Source organism: Calidris pugnax, unplaced genomic scaffold (genome assembly GCF_001431845.1).
Source record: "Calidris pugnax isolate Ruff unplaced genomic scaffold, ASM143184v1 scaffold231, whole genome shotgun sequence".
Taxonomy (NCBI): domain Eukaryota; kingdom Metazoa; phylum Chordata; class Aves; order Charadriiformes; family Scolopacidae; genus Calidris; species Calidris pugnax.
The window spans coordinates 1116706-1129410 of record NW_015090996.1 but is presented as its reverse complement, the minus strand read 5'-3'; the positions used below and the strand labels follow the sequence as shown (position 1 = coordinate 1129410).

Here is a 12705-nt window from a genome sequence, read left to right as displayed (position 1 = left end):
CGGGCACAAGTTGGAACATAAGAGGTTCCACTCAAATATGAGGAGAAACTTCTTCACAGTGAGGGTGACAGAGCCCTGGAACAGGCTGCCCAGGGGGGGTGTGGAGTCCCCTTCCTTGGAGATTTTCAAGACCCTCCTGGATGCAGTCCTGAGTAACATGTTCTAGCTCTAGGCAATCCTGCTTCAGCAGGGGAGTTGGACTAGATGATCTCTATGGTCCCTTCCAACTCTAAAATTCAGTGAAATTCAGTGAAATTCTCATGTGTTTTAGGCAGGTGACAGCTGCCACCTCTTTTATCACGGGATGTTCTATGATCATGCACTGGGGACTTTACGGTGACAATAGTTCACTGCTGCTGCTGCACATGCTGAATGTCTGGTCTGGGCAGGTCTTTCCTGCCCAGTATGGCCAGGATTTTTATTCTAATTAAAGCACGTAGAAGGTAAGAAGGAATAGAGATCTGCTAAGATTACTTTTAAAGAAGCTTTCACTTAAGAACTCTTATAACTAATCAGGCTGCAGTACATTTCCACAAGGGTAGCCCTGTAGGAGAAAAAAATGCAGATGATACTCTGCAAACAGTGGAATTAACGAGTGCAAAGTTCGTTTTTCGCTCTTCACGCACAACAGCTTGTAAAATGAATACGTGATGTCTACGTCCATAAGATTACTTTTAAAGAAGCTTTCACTTAAGAACTCTTATAACTAATCAGGCTGCAGTACATTTCCACAAGGGTAGCCCTGTAGGAGAAAAAAATGCAGATGATACTCTGCAAACAGTGGAATTAACGAGTGCAAAGTTCGTTTTTCGCTCTTCACGCACAACAGCTTGTAAAATGAATACGTGATGTCTACGTCCACCAAGCAGAATACTGGAAATTCAGCTCTTCGTTAGGGAGTAGTTGAGAAAGCAGTGATTTAATTTTGTAAGTGGTTACTTTAGCGGAGCAAGAATGAAGATATTTTTAGTGACTGCTGTGCAATAAGCTCTAATGTGAGCAGAACAGTGAGAAAAATTACAAATAGCAGGAATGACTGATTTGTCAGTTGTCAGCCTGGGGTAATTCCCCTGAAATGCCTTCCCCCGTGCTGACTGGAACTGCACCACCCAGAAGAAGAATCCAGCTGCTGGTTGTTGTTTCCCAGGTATTATTCTCTAGGAGCAATAACCATGGTCCCTTCACACAGGACACTTCCTGGGGATTAATGATCAGGTGGTGGTGATGGCTCACAGCTGAGCTCGGAGCACTCTGCTCATCCCAGCCTGTCATTAGTCCCCAGAAAATTACCCTGCCCTTTGGCTGTAAAGATAAATTACAGTGCAAAAAAAAAAAAAAATCAAAATCAAATTAAATACGGATTCACGTCCTTAAACGTTAAGTGGGGGACATCCGGTGTAAAAGTGGCTCTGCATCTTTTTAAAACAACCCTCTAAAACCAAAATGTATTTTAAATAACTCTCCAAAAGCTCCTCGGAATAGAGATAATCTTGTTGGGACAAGATTTGCCAGGAGCACTTCCTAAATTGTTGTTTGGCAACATGGCAAATGAAAAGGAACTGCTTGTCTTTGAGTACTTGTGATGTCATCCTTGGTGGTGACTTTAAGTAATCAACACACAGCAAGAGAATTAATTCCCAGAGGGTGGGAACCACGTTGATTATAAGATGTTTAAAACACACTTTGTGCACTGCCTCCTGCCTGGTTCAGATACACTCAACCAAAACAAAACAAACCACAAAAAACAAATCTTGTTTCTCGATTTATTTTTATTTTTTAATTTATTTTTTTTAAGTCAGTCATCCTACAATACCTCATTAAATATAAATCCCTATAAATGATAAGGCAGGCATGACTGCCCTTGCTGTAACACTTAGAGCAGACTCTCTTTATTCATATCGTTAATCTCTCAGGGCAGGAGAATTTGCAGTGTTAGTGCTGTTAAGTCTGTGAGCTCTTCCTGTAACAGCAGCTGAGCTGTTCCAGTCAGTAGAAATAGGCAAGAAATTTTGTGGTGGTTTTGTTTTTACCAAGGAAACTGAGGATGTAATTCTCTTTTCCTTCTTTTTTAAAAAAAAAAAAAAATAGGGGAAGATGCCCTATAGAAGCTCAGCTCTTCCTGTAACAGCAGCTGAGCTGTTCTAGCCAGTAGGAAACTGAGGATGTAATTCTATTTTCCATCTTTTTTTTTTTTTTTTTTTTTTTTTAAATAGGGGAAGATACCCTATAGAAGCTCTCCTTTTCCTTTAAGTTACATGCTGAATAATAATTATGCCAAGAATATATTAAATGGCCAGAAAAGACAAATAGGAGCAGACAAGTAAAACTCTGTAGTAATTACATGGTTTTACCGAGTCTTCTCCTTCAGTTAAATCAAGAGAAGGTGCAAGAATTCTTTGCTCAAGAAGTTCCCTGTGATACTCTTTGTGGTGTTACGATTCTCTCTAGATATGTCACCAGAACCCCATATACCCCGTAACCTCCCACTTGGTCATCATCTTTGTCCTTATGCAAATGAACCCCATATACCCCGTAACCTCCCACTTGGTCATCATCTTTGTCCTTGTGCAAACGGAGGAAACCTGCCCTCCTGGTTACTCCTACAAATATTAAGTTTCCAAGTTGGTTTGTTGTTGTTAGCCTGTTGGTTTTGTTAGTTTTGGTAATGTGGAAAATAGTTTGCAGTCAAGAACATGTTTGAGGCAGCTGTTATTCGAGTGCTATCAAGAAATATAAAAAGTGCTTAAATGGATGGGCTTCAAATCTTCCTAAAAGAGGGATTTTTAAAAACACATCACTTGCTAAAAATTGTAGATAACAATTTCATCGATTTCCTGGGTGAAACGGTTTTGTATAATTAATGTGTTTTGATCTTTGTGTGTATGCCTCTTACTTTCCTCAACTTCCAAGGCCAATTAATGGGCCTTCTGATTTTAGCTTGATTGTTTTCTCTTCCGAATGTAATCAAAACTCGTGTCAGTGCAGATACTGAGCTAGTCTGTCAGACCAGTCATCGGGTACACGGCTTTTTCAGAACCACCAGTTGCATAAAAACGTGCCAGAAAAATGTTATTACTTATTACTACCCAGTTACGTGACACATTTCGAAGAAATTATTAGTTTACAAATGGAAAAGTCCATGAGTGCCTATTGAAATTGTATCCTTACTATATGTGTGGCCAAGCTAATGTATCAAATGATGGTTCTGACTTGAGAATTGCTCTTTCCTCTGTGTATTAATCCTTTCTTTCTTTTCTGTCTTTCTCGGCTGTTTCTGTTCCTGCTGGCTTTCCTCTCTCAATTCTCCAATGCTCCTCTGTCGTTAAAATTGATAAATAACAAACCCAACCAACACCGTAGTTATCCCCATTTGTCCCCGTTCAGCGTCTTGCAGCCCCATCAGCCCTCTGTCCTACAAGGCCATGAACTGTAGATACGCAGGAGATCGAGCCAAACTTTATGCCTCCACTGATGCTGTTGGACGTAGGAGAACACCAGGGGTAAGTATGGAGGTGGTACGTCCATCACTGCCCCATTGCATTGCTTGTTAGGGTAGGAGTAGTCACAAGGACACTAGAACATCTCTCTGATGAGGAAAGGCTTGAGGAACTTGGGTCTTTCTAGTCTGGAGAAGAGAAGGCTGAGGGGGGATCTGATCAACACCTATAAATACTTAAAGGGTGTGTGTCAGGAGGATGGGGCCAGTCTTTTTTCAGTGGTGCCCAGGGACAGGACAAAAGGAAACGGGCACAAACTTGAATATAAGAAGTTCCATCTCAACATGAGGAGGAACTTCTTGACTTTTGAGGGTGGCAGAGCCCTGGAACAGGCTGCCCAGAGAGGTGGTGGAGTCTCCATCTCTGGAGACATTCAAAACCCACCTGGACACGTTCCTGTGCAACCTGCTCTGGGTGGCCCTGCTTTGGTAGGTGTTTGGACTAGATGATCTCCTTCCATCCCCATATCATTCTGTGATTCTATGACACTTGATGAAGGCCCATCCTCCCCTCCACGCTGTCCTCACCCCCTTCAGTTTGTTTCATAGATTTTAACTGGAATATTATCACATGATGACGTGGTCTGATTATGCACCAAAGAATCCACGTAGAAAAATGGAGAATCATTCTGTTTTATAAACTTTTATAGGAATTCAGGTTTTTACTGGTTTTAAGAAAAAATTTCTGATGCTCTAGATCCAGTATAGAGAGTTATTGCTAAGGAGCCAAAATTCATCTTTGATTTAATGTGTTTATTCTGGCTGTGTATGCTTTGAATAAGTCAGGTGATTATCGTCGTATTAATCAGCAGGGATCTGGTAAATTATACAGCCAAAGACCTGGCTAATTACTCTTGAGTAATGACTTCAGGATAGAGACCATCTGTTGCTGATACTATGGTTTGGGCAATTTGAAATAATCGCTGTTTTATAAACTTTTATAGGAATTCAGGTTTTTACTGGTTTTAAGAAAAAATTTCTGATGCTCTAGATCCAGTATAGAGAGTTATTGCTAAGGAGCCAAAATTCATCTTTGATTTAATGTGTTTATTCTGGCTGTGTATGCTTTGAATAAGTCAGGTGATTATCGTCGTATTAATCAGCAGGGATCTGGTAAATTATACAGCCAAAGACCTGGCTAATTACTCTTGAGTAATGACTTCAGGACAGAGACCATCTGTTGCTGATGCTGTGGTTTTGGCAATTTGAAATAACTAATTACTCTTGAGTAATGACTTCAGGATAGAGACCATCTGTTGCTGATACTATGGTTTGGGCAATTTGAAATAATCGATTTTTAACCATAATGACCAAAAAAACCCAAACCCCTCTTGGATTTATGAAGATAAACAAAGCGGGGCAGGGGGAATAAGAAGGAATAAGAAGAAATTGCCAATAGGTGTAAGAATCAATGGCAAAAAAAGTACATGCTGTGGAATCATCCAAGAGAAAAAAAGAGTAGAGCAACTATTGCGCCACATCTGAGGGCTTTGAGGGCACCTGTGGTGGTCAGATATAAGGCAGGAGAGCAAAAAGTGGTGCTCTACAGGGACTGTGACTAAGTGGGAGACTGGGGGAGGAATGGGGAGAAGGGGGGAGTGTTTGGTTCTTTCTTCAAATGAAACCCAGGGTTTATGGGGAGTAGTGGAAGGTTCTTTGTGGCAATCCATAAAGATCAAATCTTAAAAGGTCATTTTCTACCTCTGTAAAAACGAGGCTCTGCAAAGTAGCCCATTGCATCTTAAGACAGTAATGAAGATAAAGAAGGATTTTTGTTGTCAAATGCATATTTACTGAGAAAGGTGGTGGGTATTACAGGCACTATATTAAAGAACTTGTAAAACAGACTAAACTACTGACTCAGCACAGCTTCTTCTCAGCCCCTCATCCTTAACCGAGCTCGCTTTGCTTTCTTTAGCAGTCTGAACCCTGCCTTGACTTTGTCTTTGTTTGTTCGTTTGTTTGCTGAACTACAGACTGACAAAAAAGAAAAGGAAAGAGGCCATTTGTCATCCAGCTTCTCAGCCAGCTTTAAAGGAGGTCATTTCTCTCCCAACCCCAAAGCTAGATCTCCGGCTCCCTCTCCAGTCTGGTAAGCCAAGTACACACCACTCAGCTGGAGGTTGAGCTCCAGGTGGCTCCAATTTGTGCTATTACTTCAACGTGAAACACTGCAAATTTCTGTGGTGATGTGGGTGTTTTCTCTCTGCAGCGAAGGAATAGTCCTGCTTTTAGAAAAATATTGCTACTGCTTTGAGGAAGGGGAAGAAGGAGGAACTTCAAGGCCAGGCTGGATGGGGCTTGGAGCAACCTGGTCTGGTGGGAGGTGTCCCTGCCCAGGGCAGGGGGTTGGAACTCAATGATCATTAAGGTCTCTTCCAACCCAAACCATTCGATGACTCTATGAACTCGCACATCTGGAGAGTTGCAAAGAGAAGCATTTTGCACGAAAACTAATAATTTGCTCCAGCAGTCCTGCCTGATGGCAGAGAAATGAAGAAGCTGTTTTATTCCTAGCTGTTGTAGTTGTAGAGGTGACGTGTAGGTTGTGTCCAGCAGAGCGTGTCTGATGGTGACTGTCACTCTTTGTGGTTCACAGGCACGCGTCAAAGTCTTTGCCTTTCTTACCTGGCACACCCCGGCAGATAACTTCTCCACCTGGCTCCTCCAAAGCTTCCTCAGCTCAGGGACGGCCTCCTTCTCCTGGCAACATCCGGCCAGTCAAAAAAGAGGTTAAACCAGAGAGTGAGAAGAAAAGACCAGAAAAGGAAACCGAGAAGGCCAACGAGGAGAGGACAGAAGAGAATAAAGGAACTTCCGCAGGTGCTGGAGAAGCTGCAAGTCAGGAAGAGCTCACTGTCCAGGCAGAGCTTCCTCAAGGTATGGAGAGATTCTCCTTTAGGATAAGGAGTGTCTGAGTGTCTCTTAGGTTCTTCCTGCCCTTTCTCTGATCCAGCCTAGCTCCAGTAGTTTTCTGTCAAGTGCTGGTTTAAGTTCTTCAGAACATTCCTGCAGGTGTATGGTCATTCTGAGGAAGGTGTGAAGAGGTTGAAGCCCTCCTGCTTGTAACCATCTGCTGTGGCTTCACAGCCCTCTTCTCTGCCCATCTGGACTGGGAATTTGTCCCTCCCATCACGATGCAGCTTCTTTTCAAACTGTTGAAGTAGGATAATAACGATCTGAAGAGTAATGGGAGCCATGGCATAAGGTAGTGTGAGAGGTGAGAGTGTCCAGGTACAGTCCAGGTGACCAAGAGAAAGTGAAATGCAGAGGAGAGCCAAGGAGAAAAGAGGAATAGGCAAAATTTTTCAGGGAAAACGAATTATTTAAAAAAAAAAATTATCCAACAGCCAAAATAACCCCACACCAACCCTGAAAATGGGCAGAATGGCCATTGTGACCACTGGGATTCCCAGGATTCTGAATTGAACATTCATAGATTCTCCCTCAATGGTCCGTCAGAAAACAGTTTTAAGTATTAATAATCCTGCATTTAACTGCAAGGTGTGTAGTTGGGGTTGATCTTCTGTGGGAAGACCTGATCTGAATTGATATCTTTTGTTCTGAAGGCAAACTCACAGAAACATGAACTAGTGTTTTATTTGAGGAAAAAACCTGCAACACCTTCTCTTCCAGGTGGCCAAAACTGGTCTTGGGTAAAGAATCTACACGAAGGTGCTGTTAAGATTTGAACACAAGCCGTAGTTGACCAATAGTGGCAGAGCTTGTTGAGAAGCTGTGTTCTGGTCCCAGGGGTTGCCACAGGCTGGAGAAACTGCAAAATTGGTGATTTGGTCCTACCCGTGTTGCAGATCACTTCAGACAGTCGATGCTTGAGATGGTGAAGTCCCCAAAAGTGACTGGTCTGTCACCCCAAGGTCTGGCTCTGCTCTTCAGATGTAGACAATCAGACAGAAGAAAGTTGAATATGAGAATGTTTCACTTCTGCTCCCCAGACAGAATTGGGCAAACTTCAGGAGTGTGATGGTGGGGACTTGCTGAGTCAGTGTAACTCCTGTTGAGCACCCCTCAGCATTTCTTCTTTTGGCAGAAGAGTTGGCTTCACCTGTCAACTGCAGCTGCTTTCACATGTCCTGTATAAATAAACTTCCCTAAGGAACACGAAACCCTAGCATCTAGGAACGTCTTCCTCCTCTGAGTCATTTCTAAAACCACAAAGTTTGGAAATATTTCAGAGTATTTGAAACTATTTTCTGTTCCTTTCAAGAGTGTCACCTTGGCTGCTGTGTCGGTACAAACTGGTTTTCCTTCCTGTCTGTTTCAGCAGCCAGCCCGTCCCTACCTCCTGCTCCACCAGCTCCTTCTCCAGCCCCCACAAAGACCTCTGCGGGGACCACCGACCCTGAAGAAGCCACCAGGCTGCTGGCTGAGAAGAGACGCCTCGCCCGGGAGCAGCGGGAACGGGAGGAGCAAGAGAGGAGGGAACGAGAAGAGCTGGAAAGGTGATTCTGGGCCTCTGCAGTGGAGAAAGATGTGTTTTTAGCATCCTCCTCATGACCCAGCTGAGCCGTTTTGGTGCTCTTACGAATGAGAGAGCAGTGCAAGCTTTATCCAGCTGCTGGAATCTTGGGTTTCAGGAAAGCTGCCCGGAAGAAAAGGACCTGGGGGTGTTGGTAGACAGCAGGCTTAACATGAGCCAGCAGTGTGCCCAGGTGGCCAAGAAGGCCAATGGCATCCTGGCTCGTATCAAGAATAGTGTGGCCAGCAGGAGTAGGGAAGTCATCGTGCCTCTGTACTCAGCACTGGTGAGGCCTCACCTTGAGTACTGTGTTCAGTTTTGGGCCCCTCACTACAGGAAAGACATTGAAGTGCTGGAGCGTGTCCAGAGGAGAGCCACCAAGCTGGGGAGGGGCCTGGAGAACAAGTCCTATGAGGAGAGGCTGAGGGAACTAGGCATGTTTAGTTTGGAGAAGAGGAGGCTGAGGGGAGACCTCATTGCCCTCTACAACTACCTGAAAGGAGGTTGGAGAGAGGCAGGTGTTGGCCTCTTCTCCCAAAGGACGAACGACAAGACCAGAGGAAATGGTCTGAAGTTGCGGCAAGGGAGATTTAGATTAGATATTAGAAAGAACTACTTTACTGAGAGAGTGGTCAGGCACTGGAACAGCCTGCCCAGGGAGGTGGTGGAGTCACCATCCCTGGAGGTATTTAAGAAACGTATAGACATGGCTCTTCAGGGCATGCTCTAGTGCCCAAGGTTATTGGTTTATGGTGAGGTGTTGAGTGTGGGGTTTAGTTGGTGGGTGCGGTGTTTTTGGTGGGCGTTTGGTGTGGTGTGGTTTGTGGGTTTTTTTTGTTTGGTTGGTTTTTTTTTTTGTTTTTTGTTTTTTTGTGGTTGGACTCGATGATCTCAGAGGTCCCTTCCAACCACTAAGATTCTGTAATCTGCTGGTTTGGGTTTTTGCCATCCTTTGGGGTTTTTTTGGTCATTTTTCTTGTGCTTGTTTGAGGGTGGTGAGACACTGGAAGAGGTTGCCCAGAGAAGCTGTGGCTGCCCCATCCCTGGAGGGGTTCAAGGCCAGGCTGGATGGGGCTTGGAGCAACCTGGTCTGGTGGGAGGTGTCCCTGCCCAGGGCAGGGGGTTGGAACTGGATGATCTTTGAGGTCCCTTCCAACCTGAACCATTCTATGACTCTATGATTCCATGCTTGCAGGCAGAAGAAGGAGGAGCTGTCGCAGAGGATAGCTGAAGAAAGAGCTCGCCGAGAAGAGGAGGAAGCTCGCAGGAGGAGTGCGGAGGAGGAGAGGGAAAAGGAAGAGCGGCTGCGCCGACAGGCAGAGGAGAGGGAGCAGAAGGAGAAAGAGGAGATGGAGCGCCTTCAGAAACAAGTATGTGGCCCCCCCTCTAGGAACTTCTGTGCCAGCCTGGTTGGCTGCGAAGTGGATGAAGCAACTCCTCTTACGCAGCACCCAGATTTTACCTAAAATATCTAAAATTTCAGTGCTATCCCTAAAGTGAACAGGATTGTAGCAGAGTTCATTCCATAAAGTGGTTCAAAGAGCAAAGATATTTCTTCTTGGCAAAAACACGTGGTAGGGAGTTGAGTCTTGTTTGGGTTTTTTTTTCTTTGCAGAATTTTTTTATTTAGAACAAATCCTTTCCTGTTCCTGATAAATCGTGATGAAAAAAATCAATAGGGTTGTTTTGGGGGATTCTAATGGATGATGTTAGGAGCACCTCTCCTAGGAAGACAGGCTGAGAGTTGGGGGGGTTCAGCCTGGAGAAGAGAAGGCTCCGGGGAGACCTTAGAGCCCCTTCCAGTCCCTGAAGGGGCTACAGGAGAGATGGGGAGGGACTGTTTGCAAGGGCATGTAGCAATAGGACGAGGGAAAATGGTTTTGAACTAGAGCAGGGTAGATTGAGGTTAGACATTAGGAAGAAGTTCTTTACAATGAGGGTGGTGAGACACTGGAACAGGTTGCCCAGAGAGGTGGTGGAGGCCCTGTCCGTGGAGATACTCGAGGTCAGGCTGGATGGGGCTTTGAGAAACCTGATCTAGTTGATGTCCCTGCTTATTGAAGGGGGGTTGGACTAGGTGACCTTTAAAGGTTCTTTCCAACCCAAAACGTTCTATGATTCTATGTTATAGCAGAGAACTCTTTGTGGCCACGGTTACAGAAAGTGTAGATCCCAAGATAAGTGACTGCTCAAAGTGCTGGAGACACGGCGCTGTTGTGTTCTAACCCTACGTCCAGCGGTGCCATTGTGGGGGAAGTGGGAAGGAGCAGGTTTTGACCACTTCAGTCAAGCCAAGGAGAACCTTTACCTGGTGCAGTCCTCCTGAAATCAGAGCAGCTGCTTAAAGGACATGAAAGTAAATAAATCAAAATACTATTTTTCAAGCGCTCTCATTTTTTGATGGGCATAATGTTGGTGTTCTGGCGTCAGGGGAGGCTGTGGTAAGCAGTTTGGGTAGGATTCTTCTTGCACATGCTCTTACTTTATGTAGGCGCTTTCTTGGCCCCAAAATTCAGCACTTCAATCTGCTTCAGAGTCATTAGCTTTTTTCTTCTGGTAAATAATCACATGGACGCTTCTGAAAATGAAAGTTTAAAGGATTGTGTTAGTGAATACAGCTTAGAAACTACAATTCACTTTTCCACAAGGCGTGTGCTGCTTTCTTTGAAGTGCTAAACTGAGATGCATCCCCAGTTTAGCTCTCAAATAACAGTTGGCCAAGTTTTTTTGGGTGTTGCAGCCTCAACAAATGCACTGTTGCGGTAGTTCCATCATACAACACTGTCAGTGTCAGGGAGCAAGGTCTGTCTGTGGTATATTCCAGACCAGTGTTATATTTAATCAGGAATGGAATGGGAAGCTTGTGCAGATGTTCCTCTGGCTGTTTGTTCTTGGTCTCCTTAAGCAATGACTCCGTTGGCCAAGTAAAACATTCTGCTGCTTCTCTTTGACTCTCAAAAATATCCATGGCTCAAAAGGTGAATCTCTTGAATACTTTCCTGGCTGCTGGTTTGATGGTGAGGGTTAGGAAATGTATCCCTCATTTGTCACCTGGGCTGCTTTCATCCACGTGCCCCAGAAAAGGCACAGAACCAAATATGATGACCCTTGTTTAATTACTCATCTCTTAATGCTGCGCAAAACATGGAGATTAATCGAGAAATGTGCAATTCAGTCTGAAAAGATTCTTGGGGACTTGTAAACCCCGAAGGTGTCTTTTCAGGGTATTGTAGGTATGCATAGTTAAGAAAATACCATATAAATCTGTCCTTAAATGGTAAATTATTCTTCATTTCTTTTTCTCAGAAGGAAGAGGAAGCTCGCCTACGGGAAGAGGCAGAGCGGATTCGATTAGAACGTGAAAAGCATTTCCAAAGAGAAGAGCAAGAGCGCTTGGAAAGGAAGAAGGTAACTCAGGACATGCAGAGAAACTGGAATTAATTTTGCCGTAGCAGTTCGCTTCCACCTCCCTTGTAGAAAGTTATCCCTGATATAAATGTGCCCCCAGAAAAGCTGCCTGAAGGGAGTGTTGCCAACAGTAATAAATAATTCAGCTTTTTGCGATAAACAAATGCAACTGATAAATGAGAAGCAGTTGTGGTTCAGGAGAAATATTTTTAAATTAATGCCAGCAAACATTATTTTATGGAATCACAGAACCATAGAATGGTTAGAGTTGGGAGGGACCTTAAAGATCATCCAGCTCGAACCCCCTGCCCTGGGCAGGGACACCTCCCACCAGACCAGGTTGCTCCAAGCCCCATCCAGCCTGGCCTTGAACCCCTCCAGGGATGGGGCAGCCACAGCTTCTCTGGGCAACCTCTTCCAGTGCCTCACCACCCTCACAGCAACGAATTTCTTTCTGATATCTCATCTAAATCTCCCCTCTTCCAGTTTAAAACCATTCCCCCTCATCCTATGGCTCTCCTCCCTGATCAAGAGTCCCTCCCCATTATTTTACCCCTTGACATTTCATTGCAGAGGCTCGAGGAGATCATGAAGAGAACCAGGCGTGTAGAAGCTGTAGATAAGGTTAGTGCTTCTACTTAACTTGTGTAAATATTGGGCATGTTTCACTTTAGTGCCATTTTTAATTCACAAAACTGTGCTTCCTTTGTAGAAACCCAATGACCAGCAGAATGGACATATATCCAAGGCAAATGTTACCGGAGAAGCAGGTACTGTGTTTAACTGTGCCCCAAGCACAAGGGGTGAATGTGAGAGGAGAATAACTGAAGCCCTAGCAAACATTAGTTAGCCTTTCTCTATAGGTAATTAACCATTACTAAATGAGTCAGCTCTTTTAGCAACTTTGTCACATTGGCGTTCAACCAGAGGGAGTTGCTTTACCAAGTTTATTTATTAAGTGAAAAGAAACAAGTTCTTTTTCTGATTCTGATGGCAAAAGAAACTGATTCTCTCCTTTCTTTTGCACGGTGTTACAGATGGGGTTGTTGCAGACTTATTCCATTTCCTTAAAGGGTGATTTCATCTCAGTCATCAAACCTGAAGTGGGGCTGGTGTGCCCAAAAACTTGACTTGTGGGAACTGTAGCTTTCCTTGACTGTGCTGTCTTTTGTAGGAAATGGTTTAGCTTAATTTTATGTTGCTTGGGTTTATGAAAAGCCATTTTCTCTCTCTAGGGGTGCCTGGTCCTGCGTCTTCCCTGGGACCTGCAGGAGGAACCCAGCTCCAGCCGGAGACGACGTCTCCTCCCCACAACGGGCAG

At 44.4% G+C, this 12705-nt stretch overlaps 1 protein-coding gene across 1 annotated transcript in view; it reads left to right on the top strand.

The window, feature by feature from the left end:
* MAP7 (microtubule associated protein 7) overlaps positions 1-12705 on the top strand; it is a gene marked incomplete at its 5' end in the record, with an annotated part of 74411 nt that overhangs the window by 29299 nt on the left and 32407 nt on the right. Inside the window, 5 exons of the mRNA XM_014955387.1 lie at positions 3385-3500; positions 5473-5588; positions 6096-6376; positions 7782-7959; positions 9172-9248. Coding sequence (XP_014810873.1) covers positions 3385-3500; positions 5473-5588; positions 6096-6376; positions 7782-7959; positions 9172-9248 — 768 coding nt within the window. The remainder of the gene's footprint in view (positions 1-3384; positions 3501-5472; positions 5589-6095; positions 6377-7781; positions 7960-9171; positions 9249-12705) is intronic.